Below are 20,750 nucleotides of genomic sequence, written 5' to 3' on the forward strand. Positions count from 1 at the left end.
GTTGATTTAAGTGATAAAAAAAAATCGTGACACAGAGCCTTGTAAGAAAACATAGAAATTAGGTTTGTTTTCAGGAATATAACCTTGGGTGAAAAGTTTTCAAAGCATAAAAATGATGTTAATGTTAAGTCATGCCTTCCTTACTTAAAAAAATCACATTTTCTTTTCTTAATTCAGAGAAACTGTCACATTTTAAAGAAAAGCAGTGGTGCAAATGTTCCCAAAGTGCACCAGCAAATATACATCATAAATGTTCTGATGTTCAGCTGTGGTGGTCTCAACATTAAAAGGTGTTATGATAAAGACCAAAGCAATGTGTTAGAAATCCTCTGGAAGGATCTACATGAACAATTTTTGAAGCACTTCCATGACTTTTGGTGCACTTGGAAATTTCTTCTCAGCTGGATCCCGAGTATTACCGTAAAACAGAGTTTCTGTTCGGAAAAGGACTTTATGGCCAAATCTCTATTTCCTGCTCTAATTCAGTGGCCTTCTTCTCTAACACAGAGACCTGAGCAACAACCAGATCTCCGAGATCGCTCCCGATGCCTTCCAGGGCCTGCGCTCCCTCAACTCGCTGTAAGTGTCCGGGAGCCAAGTTTGTGTATGTGCATAAAAATCCACTGGCTTGTCATATTCAGTGTCTAAAGTAAGTCTGTGTTTTGATTTCCCAGCGTGCTGTATGGAAATAAGATCACCGACCTGCCCAAGGGGGTGTTTGACGGCCTCTACGCCCTGCAACTGCTGTAAGCAGAACACACACAAACACACACACACACACTGCTGATACTCTGCAGACATGAACTGAATACCAGGCTTCCTCTACTCCCACTCTGTAAAGGAGTCATAACCTTCAAATAAACTTTGTACCTGTGCAAAGTTTTCTACATGGAATGCATAATGAATGAATGCATAAAGAAAGTCTGACAGGCTGCTTCCCTCCCTCTTTCCCTCCTTCTTCCTCCCTCGTTCTTTTTTATTTTCTCCCCCCTCTCAGGTTGCTGAATGCCAACAAGATTCACTGCGTTCGTGCCAACGCCTTCCAGGACCTGCAGAATCTCTCGCTGCTATCGCTCTATGACAACAAGATCCAAACCCTCGCCAAAGGCACCTTCACTTCACTACGAGCGATACAGACCCTGTGAGTCAAACACACACACACGTAAACACACTGTTGTACATGCTCTGACACATACCGAGCCGTCACCATAAAACATGAGCCAACACAGGAGTTGTTTACTCGCAGGTCTGTGTAATAACACAGGAATGGAATCATGAGGTAGAGAGGGGAGTAAATCTATCATCTGCACAAACACACGGACGCACACACGGCTTCTGTGGCCAGATCGAGATCAAAATCAGAACCAACCACACCCAATGTTTCCACCACGGTTACCCAGACAGCACCAATTCTGTCTCTATGAATGCCTCCTTCTGTCTTTTCCAATAAACAAGTCTAACCACACGCTGTCATCGATACAGACCCCACACTGTGTCTGAAACACACTGCAGGACACTGACAACCATGTATGCAAATACAAGCGAACAAGACACCTGTTGAAGTTGATGGATGGTGCTGCCCCTTGACTCTGAACGCACAAACACACGCACACAAAGAATTCACTAGGTTGAAGGGTCTACGTCTAAAACAAGCCTCTTGTTTTGCCTGCATTCTGAGGAAGATAGTAAAATACTGTCAAGCCCTCCACAGTCTCTGGATACCCAAATTGACGGCATAATTTGGATGACAGCACACTCTGTGGTAGGGCTGGGTGAGATGGTTAAATCCAATACGTTGATATTAAAGTGAAAATCTGGAAGATTAGTGACGCGTTTTCCATCAGCCAGCAGTGGTTGGTCTGCCAGAGAGGGTAGGCGGAGCTAAGCGGCTGCTTGTCCAGTCTCTGTAGGTGTTGCAAATAAACAGTAATCTACTGTGGCTGAACAAACAAAGAAAAGATGGATGACTACAGATACAACTTCAACAATAAGCACCTAGAAACATATAAATACACTACCTGTCATTTTAAACATTTGGCCTGTGGTCCCTCAGTTTTCATGTTTGTTTCCCTCTCTTATAGTTTCTTCCCTTTCTTCCTTGTTGTACCTTTTCCCCTTCTTCTTTCCAATCCACCTCTTCCCCTCCCTCTCTGTTTTCCAGCCACTTGGCCCAGAACCCATTTATCTGTGACTGTAATCTGAAGTGGCTGGCCGACTACCTGCGCTCCAACCCCATCGAGACCAGCGGCGCCCGCTGCGCCAGCCCTCGCCGACTCGCAAACAAACGTATTGGACAGATCAAGAGCAAGAAGTTCCGCTGCTCCGGTAGGCCGCTGGCTCCGCATCTCTTCTCCTGGGCTCTCTATCTCTCAGACAGGCTTTGTTGTTTCTACTCCACTTGTCTCTCACCGCTCTCTTACCTTCTCTCCTTCTCTCCGCCGGGAGTGGCTATTATCTCTGCATTGTTCCCTCCACATTTAATGAGTGATCATTCCAGGCACAAGGTTTTCTTCTGCCTATCATTTGCCGTGCCGGTGCTCCTCAATCAATATCTCCCCCCAGATGAACTTGGAGGAGGGATCGTTCGCTGTTTCTCCTTTTCATCTCCATATTACCTGTGAGTCTGGTTTCACTTTAAACCGCAGTGAGCTGAGATCACCAGTCCAGGCTGGTATGAGGGTTAAAGTTTCTGTGCGTGCCCTCCGTTCCTCTGCCCTCTGCCAATCTCAGGCTCCCCTCCATCTCCCAGCTCATTGCTCTCTGCCAGGCTCAGGTTTCCATCACCCCTCTTACTCCACTGCACTGCACTACCCAAGCCCACTCCCTCCACTCTGTGCCCACTATTGTGTTTATGCACTGTGCTACGCTGTCTGGCACTCTGCAGCGCTGAGGTTTCACACTTCTTTATAGCCTCATTTGTTGGGCTCGACCAGATGAAGAAGGCAGCCCATGTGTTTTTCTCTTCTTCTCTCCTCCTTTTTTGTCTTTTTTCTTTCTTTTTCACTGTCTCCTTCTTTCCCCTCATGTCACTCTTCCTTAGCAACAGCCAAATATTTACTACCCTTTAACATCGTTGCCAGTTTCTCCACATTGCCATGCACAGAGACAGTCCCAGGCTTCTCTGTTTAACTGTCATATGCCTTGAGTCATGTGTCGTCATATATAAGCTCTATATATGACTGTTCTGAAGCATAGCATCACCACAGCTATGCGGATCAGACTGGTCTCACTGACATCCGTCCCCTTTTTCTTTTCTCCATCACAGCCAAAGAGCAGTACTTCATCCCAGGTGAGTGGCTTGTAAATGTTCACACCTATCATTTTCTTCCTCTTTAATTATCCAACCGCAGCCATGTAGCGACATCATTTTTTCCATTACTTACAGTTCATTTAAATCAAATTCTCCCATCAGTTAAAGGATAATTTGATTTTATTACAACTTGGGTCTTGTTTTTTAGTTGTGCCATCATTCCTTTCGGAAATAATAACCTTTAATTTAGGAAGTTTATTGCTGAGAGCATGGAACATGCTGCTAAAAATAAGGCAGACGACGGGGCAAGACACACGAGCATGCAGATAATCATATTAAACAAAGCCACAGGTTAGGAAAAGTCATGTGGGAGAGAAGGCACAAGAGAAACTGCCAATGTTTACATGTAAACCAAATTCCTAGTTAAACTCTACTTTCCATTTGCCATCTTCGCATGGCGGCCATTTTTCTCACACTCTGGTAGGGAGGCTCAAATGCTGTTATAATGTTTCCCCGCAGTGTTCCTGGTTTGTCAAACATATAATTGTAAAAATCTGATTAAATGTTATCACATTACGTCTTCTGATTGATCAGCAACTGAAAACACAATATATAGAGCAAACATGGAGGGATATTGGGCTGTATTTCAAGGTAACAGAACATATTGGATAACCTGTTAGCTACCTTTAAACAACAGCTAATATTAGCATTAAACCATTTGCTAGCTAACACTACAATTTGATAGTTCTACACAAAACAATAGGAAAGGCGTATTTCCCTTGCTAACGCTAATGTTAGCTAGAAATGTATGTTATGAATGCTAACCTGGTTCTTTTATTAGCTGTTGTCTAACAGTAATATTAGCTAAGATTTTACAGCTTCAATGCTAGCTGATGCATCACCTAATGGTAATCGAAATCTCGTTTTGTCTTGAAATTTGGCCCAATGTCTCTCCGGATTATCACATTTGATCGTCTTTTCAGTTGCTCATCATTCAAGAGGCGATGAAACTATGAATATAAGGTTCCTTAAATAAGACCTGCAAACCTGGAACACAGCAGTGCAACATTATAGCTGTGTCTCTATTCGGGGGTCATCCTTCGAAGGATGCCGTCTACGAAGGATGAGTCATTTGTAGCCTGCGTAGGCTGTTAAAGCCGAACTGAAATGAGACCGTCTTATTGAGAATTTCCGGTTTACGTCACCAGCTGTTCCGGCCCTTACCCTTGTGTAACCAAATGCCGCTTCTGTCGCCTAGCAACAGGTAGCTAGCTGGCTAACTAGCTATCATAACTAACGTCAGGTAACTCAGCCTATTATTTTAAAGATAATTTGTTTCAAGGCCCCTTACATTTGTATTGCTAGCTATTCGATTTAGTTAAAACCAAAAACTTTTACATTTAAAGCGTATCCCTCGGCTGTTTGAGAGTCCGCCATCTCGTTCCCCCCCGGGATACACTGGGCCGTGAATGATGCACCCGACGTATCTGCATCTGTGGGCCGCATCTGAAGGAGCCTTCAAATGAAACAGCCTTCGACACGCCGCTGTCGGCCTTCTAATACGTCCTTCAGAAGATGCAGCCCCTGAATTGGGACACAGTCTGTAACAGCCTTTGAGATTCCCACCCAGAGGGAAATGTCTGCTATGGTGAATACTTGCCAACAGTTTTCCTGGATGAGGGATCGTAAACAACATTTCCGACGTTTTACCTCCATATTTGCTCACAGCCAAAACTACAAAAGACTTAAGTTGTAATAAACAGGAATCATCTTTTAATGTGATGAACTACAGGGGGTAAAGTCTGTACAGGAAAAAAACATTTTGGCTCGTAAGAAGAGCTGAAACAGCTAATTGGGCCTACGAGTGACTGTACCTCTGTGTGCATTTTAATGTGATATACGCGTGTGAGCGTCTGTTTCTCCTCAGCCGTGTTTTCCTAACAGTCTCAGCAGATAGATTCAAGAGGAAGTGGCTCTTTGCTTTGGCATGAGCACAGACAGTCACTCACCGAGAGGGGCAGAAAAGGAGGGAGGGAGAGGAGGACAGAGGGGAAGGAGAGTGTGTCCTTTCTATCAGGAAAAGCTAAAGAAAATAAAGCCCACCAGAGGACCCAGATTCCTATCAGCGGATGTTTCCGGACCTCTTAACAAGAGCACTTCCAAGAAAATAACTAGGAGGAGCAGCGATGTGTGTCGAACTTTGTCTGTGTGTGTTTCTGTGGCGCGGATGCTTGTGTGATTCAGTGTCTGTGCCTGCGTGAGTGTGTGTAAATTAATGTGTCTTTGTGTGCTAAGCTGAGATAAAGCTCTTCTCTGGCTTAGAGAACAAATGGGAGTAGTATGTAAGCAGAGGGAAGATCAAAGCCAAATGTGATTAATGAGAATTTCAGCCTCCCTGAATGATAACAATAAAAGCCTCCACAATACTCACACCCATGCACTCAACACACGCACGCACGCACAATCGCTGACAGCATGGGAATTCCGTTATACATTGATAACGAGGAACCAAGCTGCAGGGAATTATGAGAACTTCTACAACTCCAGCGATGAGTCACTTTTCGCCTCAGAGAAGGAAAAACCTCATTCTTCTCTGTTTTTCTCCAGTTTTATTTAAATCTGCTGACAGTAAAAGTGTCGCCTCCACGCACTCGTGACGCCGCCGATGACTCAGGCTCACGAAACATCCCCTGGCTCCCCTACATCCTCGAGATCAAAGCTCCGTGCTGTACTTTCATTGCTTCCTCTGAAGCAGGAAATGCCTTCTTCCTGTTGTCTGGCCTAGCGAGGGAAAGTTCCTTAATGACCTGCTTTGCTGTGTCTACTCTGAGAAGTGACACAGCTTCAGAAAAAGTCTTTGCTGAGGCTGCCAGAGGAAGTCGTTTTTGCGAAAGCAGTTCACTCTTTCATCATCCAAGTGAAGTCTAATAAAGTCAACAATGAGGTTTCGGGGTTAGGTTATGGTTTTAAATTTGTTTAGACAGATTTTTGATACTAAACTGTTGGAGTCAGTCCTGGTTGTTTGAGGTTTTCCTGCTTATGATTGAAGTCTTGGCACAGACGGCATGTAAGAATTAAACATAGCCCCTAGTTTCAAAAATACAGCAAAGTGTGTTAAACCTGCATTCTCTCTATTGGCCAGCAGGGGGCGACTCCACTGGTTGCAGAAAGAAGTCTGCTCTCAGTTCATTTATTACCTCAGTAAACATTTCCCTCATGAGCAGGGTTGGGAGGGTTTCTTCCCAAAAATGTATGCAAATTAAGACGAGAGAAAATTGATTTCAATACTATTGTAATGCACGAATGCCAGTTTAAAATTAATAGCGGTAATTATGCGCATTTAAATGTGATTTGTTAAGAATGCTAGTCACACTACTTCACACTCAAACTTCAAGTAAACTGCCATAAACTTATTCCAGTCTGGGGCTTTTGTTTTTACTCACACCATCCCGGCCGCGGCCGTCACCAGAGTCACAAACTATTTTTCAGTAGTAGAAGAAGACGGAGCTGACATTAGCGGTTGGTCTTACCTTACAAGTTTCCCATTTTCTCCTTTGAAGACAAAATGATGGTGAAATTTTGCACCCAGTAAAAGCTTTTTTTTCACCACAGTTGCCATGGCAACCACAGACTGTGACGGCAACTTTGAGGAGCGGTGTTGTGAGACTTGTGTGTCGTGAAGTGTCGTATAGTGTGCATGGCGGTGCGTGGTATTATCAGAGACGGACGGTTTAGAAATGAGACGCTGGCGGTTATAGAGCATCTTTGGTATTATATTGTCTTCATTTAAAAATTGTAGTCCTGCTAGTAATCCCCATTTTTAATAGATGTATCTGTTTTATGTACCTTTTTTTGTATCCTAATTACGCCCTTACTATTATTCTGTTACTCCCCAAGCCTGCTAAGTTTATGGCCTCAATCGCTACTTCAAGTCTTCTTCCATAAAGAATGATGTTCATGTTTTTTAAAGATAATTTTTTGGGCCTTTCATGCCTTTATTGAGAGAGGACAGAGGATAGTGTTTGAAACAAGGAAAGAGAGTGGGGATGACACGCGGCAAAGGGCCGACGGCGGGAGATGGGGCCGCCGCATCGAGGACTATAGCCTCTGTATATAGCCGCAGATTTAACCGCTGAGCTAAACCTGCGCCATATTATGTTAATTTAGTAAAAAACTGTCCCATTTAGAGTAAAATCAACAATACAGCTATGCATATTAAGGTTGTGGCTTGCTACCAGTTGCTGCAAACTGCCAACCAGGACAGCGACGCAACAATGTGTATCCCCCCTGTCGTGCAAATATGATCCCATCTGGTTCCAAAAAATGAAGATGGGGACGCCAAATGCCAAACTAAAGGCTTCAGAACGGGAGTTCTTAAACTCATAGGTGACGTCACGGTGACTTCTTCCACTTCTTTCTACAGTCTATGGGTCTGGGTGCCCGACAGTGTCCCGCTGACGTAATCTCCAAACCTCAGGCAGCGAGCTGCAGCGATGTGAGCATGCAAAAAAGGGAACTCAAAACGAAATCCTAACAGCAAACGCTGACTTGTTCCCTCTAAATGGAACAAATGCACACACAAAAACTCCACACGCACATATAAGCACATATATACACAGACACAATACACACCCTCACAGAGACACACACACTGTTCTAAGTGGCTCCCACTGCTGCTCCATTATTGAGCAGCCATGATGTAACTGGCAGCACGCTTTTTGGCACGTAACGTCTATTCATAGTCGGAGGAGGTGCAGGAAAACGTCCCACACTCCCCTCGCTGCCTCAATCTTGCTCTTCCTCTTTCAGGACAGATGTCTCCCTCCACAATTCACCTTTCATTTCTGTCTCCTCTGTCTTCTCTTCTCTCTGCTGTTTCCTTCCTGCATGCCTTTGCGTCCCTCGTGCCCTCCTTTCATACTTCCTCCCTCTCCTCTCCTCTCCTTCAAACCCACCTGTCTACAAATGCTTCCTGTGCATCATTTCAACTTCGTCCTCTCTCTCTCTTGGGTCCTCTGCTTCACTGATGCTGGCAGTCCAAATCCTCTTTGGCATCCCTATCTCAATCTCCCCTGCTACTGTTCTTTTCACCCCACTGCTCCCACTCCATCACCTCTCTAAAATAACTCACCCTCGCTCCTACCTTCCGCCCCCTCGCCCTCACCCATTCATCCCTCCCATGAATGGTAGGAGAGCTGCAGCATGTTCTTAAGGGCGCCTAAGGTGAACAATTTGGTGGGGAAGCCGCCTTTTTAGGTCACAACAGGAAAAAGTCCTGGCTGCGAATGCGTGACTAACTGCGTCACGGGAAAGTAAAGTGCACGTGTTGGTATATGAAAGTGTTAAATGAGGATATTTTTTATACTTTTCTCCTGCTCAGGTACCGAGGACACCCGTCTGAATAACGCCTGCAACAGCGATCCAGTGTGTCCTCCCAAGTGTCGCTGCGAGTCCAATGTAGTCGACTGCTCCAACCTGAAGCTCACCAAGGTCCCCGAGCACATCCCTGCATCCACCAGTGAACTGTAAGGAATCAGGGAAAAAGTTTGTGCTTGCAGGAAGAGATAAAAGAAACGTTGGAGTTAGCAGAGAAAGTATAAAAAGTAGTGGGGAGGAGAAAGGGATGAACTCTTGGCGGCAATTTCCTCTTTGGTTTTAGCTCATAGCTAATGCTAGGTTTTAGATTTGCCAAAGAGAGAAGAGAAGATTAAATAGACTTGTTTGCTTGTCTGGTTAAACTTTTTTTAACTGTTTCCCTCCAGCCGCCTTAACAACAACGACATCACCACCCTGGAGGCAACTGGAGTTTTTAAGAGCCTCTCCCAGCTGAAGAAAATGTGAGTGAAACTTTGGTTTTACTTCTCTGTAAATTGTACTCCCTTCACTTTTCTGACAGGATTCTTTCCCCCACAGAAACCTCAGCAACAACAAGATCACAGAGATCGAAGATGGCGCATTTGAAGGTGCTTCATCTGTCAATGAGCTCCACCTCACAGCCAATCAGATCGACTCGGTCCGAAGCGGGATGTTCCGTGGCCTGGAGGGACTGCGCATGCTGTGAGTGATGCACAAACACGCAAACACACAATCAGATACTATATTTGGCTTTGAGGCTGAAGTGGCTCATTACTTTTTCTATTTAGGATGCTGAGGAACAACAAGATCAGCTGTGTGCACAACGACAGCTTCACAGGGCTGCACAACGTCCGTCTGCTGTCTCTGTACGACAACCAGCTGACCACCATCACTCCCGGAGCCTTCGACACCCTGCAGACTCTCTCCACCCTGTGAGACCCACACGCATACACACACACACACACCTGCCTTCAACCGTCAAGTTTCAATGCTCTTACATCCTCTCTTTCTTTCTCCCAGTAACCTCTTGGCCAACTCCTTTAACTGCGACTGCCGGCTGGCCTGGCTCGGTGATTGGCTGAGGAGCAAGAAGATAGTGACAGGTAACCCTCGCTGTCAGCGTCCGGGCTTCCTGAAGGAGATCCCGCTGCAGGATGTGGCTCTGCCTGACTTCCGCTGTGAGGAAGGTGGGTGGTACCAACTGTCTGAGAGTGTGAAGAAATAAAATGTGTAATAAAAGGATGATCCTATATCTGTAAAATAAGATTGTATAATTCTCACTGGTGATGGCATTAACAGCCAAGTATTGTGAGACCCCCAGTTCCATCCCTCCTGCCTTGAACACATTTAAATTGCAGGGAGAAAACACATTACAACATATAACATTTTAAAACATAGCAGAGGTTATTCTGTCATATAATATCTTAAAAATGAAATTAAATATATAAGTGCATCCTGAGTTTTGTAAATATTTATTAACAACTGTATTTTACATATTGTTTTATTTTTGTAGAGTAGTTATTATTGACATACCCAGATTTTTAATCATCAATTTGACTGGATATTCTCATGTCAACGATGAAGAACCTTGCAATTTCATGTAAGAAAAACACATTTCTTGTAACATTTGATATTTTTAATTATTATCATATAATAATTTAAAGCGCCTGTGAGGAACTTTCAGTTTGTGTTGATTGTGGCGCCCCCTGTGGACAAAGTCGTACCTCTGATCGCTATAAAGATCTTGTCCTGTTCATGCTTAAGTTGTGGTTTTTAACAAATAATCTCTTCCTGCTTTCTTTAACAGTCATATACCACTCGCTTAAAATTTTTAAACAAAGGCAGCGAGCTGTTAACCGCTTCGTCTGACACCTACCCCCCCGCTAGCAGTTTCAGGCATTAAAAATAACTATACAAAAATAATCAATCTTGTCGCTGATGGTCTGGTTCGCTTTTGTAGGTCATATAGAGTAATCAGAATTAATTTCAGTCTGTTTCATAACCAGTGAAAAACTCCTCACAGGAGCTTTAAGCACACATGCTAATTACAGACTAGAGTTATTGTTTCCAGAATCAGTATCCGCCTCCGACCCTGCCTAAAAAGTGGTACAAGGTATCGGTTAGAATGACAATGCAGCAGTCTGATACCATAACTTAGTAGCCCCTTAATTATGGACCTTATTCAGGTATATCATCATGTGACAAATAACAACTTCCCCTGCTAGCAAAGAGAGTAATATTTCTAACTAGCTCAACAATCAGTGTTTTTCCACCAATAGCGGAGGTAGTCTAGGTATCACAATCTGTATCATGAAGGAAAACATCTCTAAAAACATGACTGAATTATAACATAGAGTGCTACTAAATGAAGAGTTGTTTGAGAGGCTCTTATTGCTGAGCTGAGAAGACTCCCCCCACACTGCCAGGACACATGACTTCCTCTCAGCTCCTTTCTTTGTCTGTTCTTATTTAGACCGTATCTAAACTTTTGTCGCCGCTTCTGCACTTTAAATGAAGCCATCCGTCTCTTTGAAAGCAGATAAACATCTTCAATACAGCAGATAACCTCCACGGTGTGCGAAACTAACCTGTCTGCGTCTGACTGATGAAGATCTTAACCGCACTCTCCTCCGCCATACGTCACGAGCAAGAGCCGCTTGAAGTGTCTGAGATCATCTTAAATAATGGCCGCTATTGTGCGACTCCTTTGTTTACGGAATAGATTGCCACTCAGCAGTTCTTAAGCTGCTGGTCGATGCCGGGCTGAGTGGAGCTATTGAGCTGTTTGCCTTATTGATCAGTCAGCCTATTTGCACCTGAATGAATGTTAGACTTGTCTTCAGGCCTCGGGCTGCATCCATTCTTTGCTCTCGCAGGTCGATATTACATTAGCGAGGCTCCTCTTTCTCTGTCCTGTTTTACTTTTCGCATCTTTCACTTCCTCTTTTTTCACCGTCCCAATGCCTCACCATCAGCTGGAAGGATTTTTGCACTGTTCTAGCTTTACATTTGCTATGTCTTTTCTCCTCTCCTCTTCTTCTCTGCCAGGGATGACTCTTCTTTTGGCTGGTCTACACGTCTTTCACCCTCATGGTCCTTTTCCTCTTTGACTCAACTGTTTCTCCTCTGTTTTTCTCCCAGGCCAAGAGGAGTCAAGCTGCGTGCCCAGGCCCCAGTGTCCCAGCGAGTGCACTTGCCTGGAGACCGTGGTGCGCTGCAGCAACAAGCACCTCCACGCACTGCCCAAAGGCATCCCCAGGAACGTGACTGAACTGTGAGTTCCTGAGCGTTAATTATGTGAATTACATTTCTATCTTATCAGTTTGGGTTCCGGGGATCATTATTCCTGTTCCTGGCTTTGAATGAGGCAGGTCTGGGAAGGAAACCAAAGGAGACACTATAAAAGGTAGAGAGGAGCTGAGGAGGAATGAAAGAGATAAGAGTCAGTGAAAACAAAAGAGAGAACAGATCTCATCATTTGCAGAAGAAGGGAAAGGAGTCAATAAACCCTGCAGTTATTCTCTCAGACATTCTTCTTCTGTGTTCCCTGCAGCCCTCAGGCCTCGCACTGATGTCACTCTCACACTCAGAGCCAAGGATCAGTGTGTGTGTGTGTGCGTGTGTGTGTGCGTGTGTGTGTGCATATTTGTGTGAGGGCCAAAAGCCTGTCCACAGGAGCACAGGGGAGCAGGAGGACATTTTAATGAGCACTTTTCAATGGAAAGGGGAGGGAAAGGAATAGGTCTGGAACTTTCCAATACTGCTTCAAGTGGCTCACACGAACTAACACACACACACACACACAGATGCACACGCACGCTGTGCAAGCCTTAAGGCCTGTCATTGTCCCAGCAGGTGTGACCAGGTGTGCCCCTCTGTTCTGGGCTTTCATCTAGTCATCTGGAGAGTTTGCTACTCCATCATTATCCCAAGTGTCCTCTGCACCGTCATTACCTATCATTACCTCTGAACCCAGAGGCCCCCCTAACCAACCAGCAGCCCCCCCCCCCCCCCGTCTGTCCGTCCCGCCCTGAGTACAGTCAACAACAATAGCAGGAGAAAGGCCCTGCAGCTGCGTTCAGGGGGGGAACAGACCCTAAATCAGCCATTTATCAAGGTGACAGGCCTCTGGTAGCGCTTTGTGTTGGCAGTCAGCGGGGTGGTTGTTTCCCTGCAGGCGTGATGTCAACCGTGGTGGCTCGTACATATGTTAACACACACAAGGATGAACACGCTTCAAAAAGTGTGGTGCTGGGTCACATTCAGGAAATGCCTCTTAAAAAGAAAATGCACAAAAGTGTTACTGAATATACACATTCTGCCAACATTGTCTCGTTATTCTGACATACATAAACCAGTATGTGTCTGTCATCTTTTGGCTTTATAATTGGTCAACTGAGCGACAGTATTTTCTCACATGTATTCGAATCAAACTACTCAATAAAAATGTCGTTCAGCACCTTCAAAGTAAAAGCCCTTAGTCTGATAAGTAAGACTGTTACTGTGAAGCAGCTGCAGTTTACGTTAACATTCCCTTTCCACCAACTGCAGTTGTGATACATCTATTTTAAATGCATGATTTTTTTTTAGAATAATCTCCAATTAATATCTTCTTGAACCCCCCCACTAATTACATCTGGTTCATGAATCTGATCATTTATCACGCTGCAATCTTTAGGTCTTTAAGGTCCAACGGATCTTCCAATTTCCTGACCATGTTGTGTCTCTTTGTTCAGGTATCTGGATGGGAACCAGTTCAGCGTTGTGCCAAAGGACCTGTCTGCCTTCAAGTACCTGCAGCTGGTGTAAGTTTTCCTCCGTCCTCCTCCTCCTCCTCCTTCTCTCTGTGCAGAGCAGTTTATGGAACAGTGTCTTTGTCCTTTCAGAGACCTGAGCAACAACAAGATCAACTCTTTGACCAACTCTTCCTTCTCCAACATGAGCCAGCTCACCACTCTGTAAGTCCCGACCAGCCTCAGCCAAGAGCTACTCGTTCATTCTGGTACTGACAGCAGGATGGAAACAGCTGAATTTTATCTACAAACCATATGTCATTATTTTTTTATTGCAGAATCCTGAGCTACAACTCGCTGCGCTGTATCCCCAAAATGGCCTTCGGTGGACTGCACTCGCTCAGGCTTCTGTGAGTTTATTTTAGTTTTTAATATGTATGCATATATTTCGTGTGTGTATATATCATTGACCCTTTAAAAGAAGTGGACTAGCCTTTGGTTTCCAAAGTAAAGCCTATGCTTTAGTGCCTTAAACCTGCCTTGTTTCTAAAGGCCAGCAGGGGGAGACGCCAATGGCTGACTCAGGGTTTATAAACCTAGATCTGAATAAACTTCTCAGTTGATTTATTACCAAAGTGAACCTTTTCATAATAAGTTTATGGTCTCAATCAATGGTTACAGTACAGCACGATGTTCTCTTTGAAAATGACGGTCCCATTTAAAGTAAAATAGACGATAAAATAGGGTACGCTTCAGGGTGGTGTGGCTGCGTGTGATTGACAAGTCGCTACAACAGTGGGCTGTCAACAAGGGTAGAGACGTATCGATGCGTACCCACCCTGTCTTCAGAATATGGTCACTTTTTGTGGAGACCATACTGAGAACTCGACGAACCAATGGGGACATGGTGGGGGGTATGTGGTGGTACTCTACATATTGGGTACGTTGTGGTACATACAGTGCTTCTGAGGTGTTGAAACAATCAGTTCTGTAGCACGGTCGTATACTAGAAGCTTTATAAACAACAGAACTAATGTTCAGTGTAGGCTGTGTTTGTGCATAATAAAGACAACGACTCCTCGACACTCGAGCTGCGCTCCCGTGTTTTGCTTGCTGCATGCTGCTTGTGTTTTAAAGTGACGGGAGTTAGCCCCGGAGCTAGCTACAGCTTCGGCCCTGGAGCAGAACAACATTAAGTCTCCCCTGTGCTTTCTGACTTTGGTCGGGACGCTGAAGAAGGAAAGGTTAACAACGGCTCGGCTCGTTAGTTTCCTCTTTTGGTTTGTAGCAGGCGGCGTGTTATCGCCATCTGTTGGAAAACAAGGCACACTGCTTTAAACGTGATCGCATTCTGGGACTCTGGACAGCAGATTACTCATTTGTCTGTGGGCGGGCGTTATCTGCTGTGCTTCAATTTTGAATTTGATCACATCATTAAAGTTGATCTAATTGGTTCGATCGATTTATTTGATTTTTGATTGAAAGGCGACAGCCCCAGTGGCTACATCCACTTCTTACATAAAGTGTGAGATCTGTGTGTCTTCATCTTAGTGTGTGCGTTCTGGGTTGAGCGAGTCTTAAAATCCTATTTTAAAACCAAGAGTATCTCACCAGTGGCATGACAGAGTTTGTCTTTTTTCCCATGCAAATCAAATGTTTTAAATATTTCTTTGTTGTCACATAATTGTGAGACAGCTCTCAGACCAGCAGCTTCACTTGAATCAGCTGAAGACACTTTCAAAGAAGACAGGCGGCTCACTTTCACACTAAATGAGTTATTAGGGAGGATATTTTTGCAGCCCGCACCGACTACAGAGACGGCGTGGCAGATGCTGAGAATCTTTGATTGACTCCAGAGTCCTGAAACCGTCTAAACAGTTATGACAGCTTATGAATGCACACACATACACGCACGCACACACACAACCTATGACCTATTTTCTGTGTTCGAGTGTTGTTCCAGCTCCTACTCATGCCCACACCTTGTCTTCAGACATCTGCCCAGCCTGCCCGTTCACCTCTAAACGCCCCGAGCTCATCGCTGCCTCTCCAACCGGGGCCAAACACGCGCCCCCACAGCCCACTGTGCAAAATCACTCTGACACTGATTAGCAGAGAAAGTTTTGCCCCGCTAACCGTAATGGTTTTGACTCTGCCTCCGGGCTTTTTATGAAGTTATGAAGTCTTTGATTGTGCCCTCTCAGTGACCATGGGCTCCCTGTGGAAGAATTGGTCTGCTAAATAACTGAGATGTAGAATATAAGTGCCTTTGACACATAGATGACGAAACTAAAGCAATCTGTGGACCTGGATTTAAAGATACAGCAGCTGGATGCATCACACTTTAACTCGAATGTACAGTTCAGTTATGCAAAAAGAAACGGAGACCAGCAGCCTCCTTATGAGATTAAATATGCATCTGTGTGTGTTGGTGCATTTCTTACATGTTTGTCATCTCCTGGCTCTGTGCCTGTTAGTATGTGTGTGGGAGTAGACTTATCGGCCTTCCATGTGTGCTCATAGCAGGCGCACTTTTTACTACTGACAACAAAGCTTCAACAAAGCCTCTTTTTTACGGCGGGATACGACTAAAGCCCCGATCATTACGAGGCACAAAGCGTAAGAGCCCTTTCAGCGTGCAATGAGAGTGAAGCTCGGTCGTCATTAGCCGATGCCGCCTTGCTCGCCCGGACGCGTCGCTTTGATCTCTAATGAAGCTGCGTCCGTTATTTCTGCTCTTACTCACTCACGCCACCTTCACTTTTAAAATATTCCCCGTGCGAGCGTGTGAGACGCCATGTGAGGCCCTCCACACGCACGCACACACAAACCGTACATGCTAAGATCTATACACACACACATGCACGCACAGACTGTCTGGACTACCTTGCTGTCTCAGTCGGACCAAATGAAGCAGAAAACTTTGATGTCCCTGCCGCTGCTGGTGCGATCAATCATAAGCCTCCCATTAAATGTCAATTGGTGCCATGGCTTTTTTTTCCTTTTTTATTATGCAATGCTCTGGGGGTGCAACAAAACCGAAGCGACAATGAGCTCCTTTTAATAGTTTCGACTTTAAGACCCACCACAAGGTTCAAAGTTCAAAGTTGGAAGCTTCACAGAAACCGCAGAGAGATGCCAAAGCAGGCGAAGAGCGAGACGCACTCATGTGTACACACACACACACACACACACACACATGGAGGTGCCAAAGCCTTTATAAAGCTGCACCTTTGGCTTTACAGAGCAGTAAAGAGGAGAAGAATCATTAACGCTCAGGGCTTCAAACAGAGCCCGGCGCAGACGTGGTGCAGTTTGGTGCAAGCGCGCATATGTGTGTGCGTGATGGTTGCGGTTTGAGCCGCCATTAATAAGCTGCTAATTGGCCTGCTGGGTATTAGGTGTGGGGTGAGCGAGCTGAGACAGCGCTGAAGGGCGTGTCCCGCCAGGGTTTGGGTGGGAAGCTGTGAGGAAGGAAAGTGATACAAAAGAGTGCGATGAAAGAAAAGAGCAGAAAAGAAAATCTGCAACAAATGAAATAGAAACAGACATTTTTTAGATCCAGTCCTGTGAGTAAACGCCAGAATCACAGGATCCTCGACAAAATAGCCTCTGTAAGCATAAAGGTTTAAAAAAAGGACTAAACAATATTAAAGGACTGGCCCCTAGAAAAAGCCACTCAGTTCTCTGTAATCGATAGCAATAATATTTTAAATTGGCGCTATAGCTGTGGAGAAAGTTGAACAAACAGCTCGTGGTTTCGCTCATTCTACATTCCTACAACACCCAGCATGCATTGCGCCCCTCCCTCTGAAAGGAACGACCCAGCGAGAGACGCTGGAGTGAAATACTACCGTTTTCCAGTCAAGGACATTGATCGCTGCAGGCGATGGCTCAGAGCGGTACAGAATCCAAAATACGACGATAATATACCGGTGGATCGTCTAAGAAATCTTCAGGTCTGCAGTCTACATTTCAAACCTGACGATTTTGAAAGAGACATGACATCAGAGGCGGGCGTCCTAGATTGAGGAAGTGTACTTCAGCGAGCTCCCTGGCCTCCGCCAGATGATGCGTTTTTACGTAGTCTGGCGGAGGTTTTCCAGGGCCCATCGGAGAACGGATAGCGTCCTCCAAAGGCACAGAGCGACATTGCATCTTTTATTCTTCCATAATGGCATTAGCTCCCCATAATAGCATGATAGGACTGAGGTTGATGATACAGATGCAGACAGAGAGATAGTTAGTACGAGGAGTGGATCAGGTTACTTCTCCCTGGCTCCTTTCTCCCCTGAGATCTCTGCCTGGCTGGCACACTGCTGCTGGCTCGATGCCCTCAGTATCCTAACTGTTCCCTGACTACAACAACCAAACTACTCGCTCTACACTAATAAGCATTCTCCCCTGCACACGAGCCAATTAACTCATTGTGTCAGATTGTTGCACTGTACGTTTACGCTTAGGTACTCCAGCTCGGCATTCACTCCTTGGACCTTTGAATCTTCTGCAGATCAAACAAAGAAGGAACTGGGCTCTTAAACAAATCAGTTGTCTTTATCCGAGCACAGAGAGCAGATGTGTCATGTATTGGTACTGTGGACTGAGCTGTGGTAACATTAGAGTGCGGTCAGCTGATGGCTGGAGGTGGTAATGACCCTGCAGATTACAGCAGCCATCAGTCATCCAGCCATTAAGCCACGTTGGCTTGTCATAGTGGTCCCAGAACAAGAATAACTGCAGGCAACAAATAGTTATACACACACAAATATTAATATATAAACATGTAAAGTAAATAAACCTGTTGATCTGAAAACACAATATTACACTCGTGTTTTTCAGTTCGTCTGGTGCAGCTCTTCCCTCTGTACACTTGTTGGCTCTGCCAGCCAGAGGCACAGAGAAACCTGACACCAGGCTTCTCCAGACGCACAGAGCCTCACATCTCTACCAGCTGCATGAGGCCCAACCAGAAATACATCCAACTACAACCAACACAACACTGAAATATTTGAATAATCATGTTCTCTACAATATCAAGCCTGCTCTAGCCTGTTGGAGCAGTGTCTTGCCCAAGGACACTTGGACATGTAGATTGAAGCAGTCAGGGATCGAACCCCCGACCTTCCAATTGGGAGACGACCGACTCTACCACTGAGCCACAGCTGCAGTCCAGAGCTATCATTTAGCATTGCATTAATAGCTTTATTTTAGAACAATAACAAATGGGGCAGCTGTGCTGAACCCCAGATTGCTTCCATAGCCATCGGGTATGAATGTGAATAGATACTGATTGGAGATTTGCACTTAAGCCTTTGCCATCAGTGTGTGAATGTGTGAGTGTGAAAGGGTGAATGTGACATGTAGTGTAAAAGCGCTTTGAGTGGTCAGAAGACTAGAAAAGTGCTGTATAAGTGCCGTCCTAATAGGTGTATGCTAACTTCTAACTATGACATGGCTAGCAATATGTTTTGTACCTTTCAGTGAGCATTGGATTTTTCAGATGACAGTCCTTCTGCTTCCTCTGAGTCTGAGAAAGACAGCTGAAAGATTTAAAGCTGCACTACACTGATCGTCACATGTGCTGTTGTGTGTGTGGAGCCAGGCAGATGTCAATCATGTGATTGACCACACCCCCTTTATTTCTAGCCAAATTTAAAGGCCTTAAAATGCTTCAAAGCTTTGAAAAAAATGAGGTCACAGGATTCTTGTTTGACCAACTAAACAAAACCCAAAGAAATTCATCATTGTATTTTAAAGTGCTTAAAGAAAACACTTGAGGAGCTGTACCGAGACGATGTTTGCAATTAAATTACTCACTAAACAGCTGCCAATTAATATTCATTTGAAGACCCAAATCATCTAATGTTAAAACATTTCAGCTCTGATATAAATATGACAGAAAAGTTGCACAGAAGAGTTTTTATCCTGCAATGATTTTATATTTTTACATCTCTTCCTCCGTCACTCCTCAGGTCTCTCCATGGCAACGAAATCTCCGAGCTTCCTGACGGCATCTTTAATGACGTGGCCTCACTTTCCCACTTGTAAGTACTGACACATAACAACTGTATGTGATACTGTCTGCGTTTACCACTCAGTTTCTGAAGTCTACACATGTACACACTTTGAGTCACACAGGGGGTCTGCTCAGACAGCCGGGGAGTGAGGCTCACAGTGGCCTGTCTGTAGTCCTCTTTGGTGGGCTCCACATGAGCCAAGCCCTCCCTTAATCAGCCGCGGTGCTGTGGTTAAAGCAACACACAGACCCCCCTACTGTCTCATCTCCCTGTCACATCTCTGAAACACGCACATGCTCACTTGCACACACACAGATTCTCCATGGTCTGTGGACTTTACTGTTTGTTTTGGTTTGTTTATTTACGTCTGTAATTTTGTGTGTAGCCGTTGTGAGGTTGTGCATGAACTTGTGTTGAACTACACAGAAGTATCTTTGCAGTTTGCCCTCTGCCATCCGGCCTCCTTTTTCACATCATCCCCCGAGAGTCACTGATCAATAGACCTATCAGTGTCAGGGATGGAGAGGAGGAAGGGAGGACCGAGAGGGATAAACAAAGACATTTTAGGAGAGCGGCACCGGAGTCAAGGCTGCATGAACACGGGATGAGGGGAGGGACGGAGCAGCCATTGATCCACAGTCACAGTCAAGTGGCTTTCATGTTAGCAGATGTCAGGTGTCAGCTATTGGCCCGGCCCTGAAAGACGAGCCTGTGTTCCCCGGTAATGGAACAGCATCGATTCAGGAGTGTTTGTGCATCCAGCGGGAGGACAGAGCGGCATTGATTCACGACCACCATGACAGAAGTGGTTAAGAGTGCCTTCTGTTAACACCTCTGCCTATAATTGAGAAGCCCTCCTCCAGATGATGCATGGCACAAAGTGGAGTTGTTCATTAAGCTTCAGATTGGTCGTATTCTTAGGGAAGCGGTGTTTAAGTTGTGTGCACCAAGTTGAGTTTGGCATAGTTTGTTTTAGGCTGTAGAGACACCTGCTGGTAATAGAGTGTACTACAGTGAGTTACTGAATGACAGAAACTTGCTGCTGAGTATGCCAGAAAAATATTAGCAGTATGTCCCAATACTTGTCAAATGCAGACTCCTACCAAGAGGTCCTTCCACATCTGGTTGCATTTTGCTGTACGCTATTCGTAACGCCGGCATCCTTCATCATCAGATCAGTGAAACGTTTATCGCCTCTGCTCTCTCAGGGCGATTGGTGCCAACCCGTTGTACTGCGACTGTCGCCTGCGCTGGCTCTCTGACTGGGTGAAGACCGGCTACAAGGAGCCAGGCATCGCCCGCTGTGCCGGCCCACACGGCCTGGAGGGCAAGCTGCTGCTTACCACACCTGCCAAGAAGTTTGAATGCACAGGTGAGTTATCGTCTTCGACACAG

The 20,750-nt window shown here is 45.2% G+C and overlaps 1 protein-coding gene across 4 annotated transcripts in view; it reads left to right on the forward strand.

Annotated features, from left to right (window-relative positions):
• slit1a (slit homolog 1a (Drosophila)) overlaps window positions 1–20,750 on the forward strand; it is a 110,217-nt gene that overhangs the window by 81,730 nt on the left and 7,737 nt on the right. For 2 of the 4 annotated variants that reach the window (XM_069658164.1, XM_069658166.1), the window contains 16 exons: window positions 508–579; window positions 675–746; window positions 998–1,141; window positions 2,162–2,325; window positions 3,266–3,289; window positions 8,631–8,775; window positions 9,013–9,087; window positions 9,164–9,307; window positions 9,394–9,537; window positions 9,626–9,792; window positions 11,747–11,879; window positions 13,342–13,410; window positions 13,492–13,563; window positions 13,677–13,748; window positions 19,311–19,382; window positions 20,564–20,727. In XM_069658164.1, the coding sequence (XP_069514265.1) occupies window positions 508–579; window positions 675–746; window positions 998–1,141; window positions 2,162–2,325; window positions 3,266–3,289; window positions 8,631–8,775; window positions 9,013–9,087; window positions 9,164–9,307; window positions 9,394–9,537; window positions 9,626–9,792; window positions 11,747–11,879; window positions 13,342–13,410; window positions 13,492–13,563; window positions 13,677–13,748; window positions 19,311–19,382; window positions 20,564–20,727 (1,733 nt within the window). The remainder of the gene's footprint in view (window positions 1–507; window positions 580–674; window positions 747–997; window positions 1,142–2,161; window positions 2,326–3,265; window positions 3,290–8,630; window positions 8,776–9,012; window positions 9,088–9,163; window positions 9,308–9,393; window positions 9,538–9,625; window positions 9,793–11,746; window positions 11,880–13,341; window positions 13,411–13,491; window positions 13,564–13,676; window positions 13,749–19,310; window positions 19,383–20,563; window positions 20,728–20,750) is intronic. The other 2 variants (XM_069658165.1, XM_069658167.1) reach the window with 1 other exon arrangement.

The sequence above is a fragment of the Semicossyphus pulcher genome, unplaced genomic scaffold (assembly GCF_022749685.1).
Source record: "Semicossyphus pulcher isolate SPU_LCO1_2020_fin unplaced genomic scaffold, fSemPul1.0.p SCAF_12, whole genome shotgun sequence".
NCBI classification, from domain to species: Eukaryota; Metazoa; Chordata; class Actinopteri; order Labriformes; family Labridae; genus Semicossyphus; species Semicossyphus pulcher.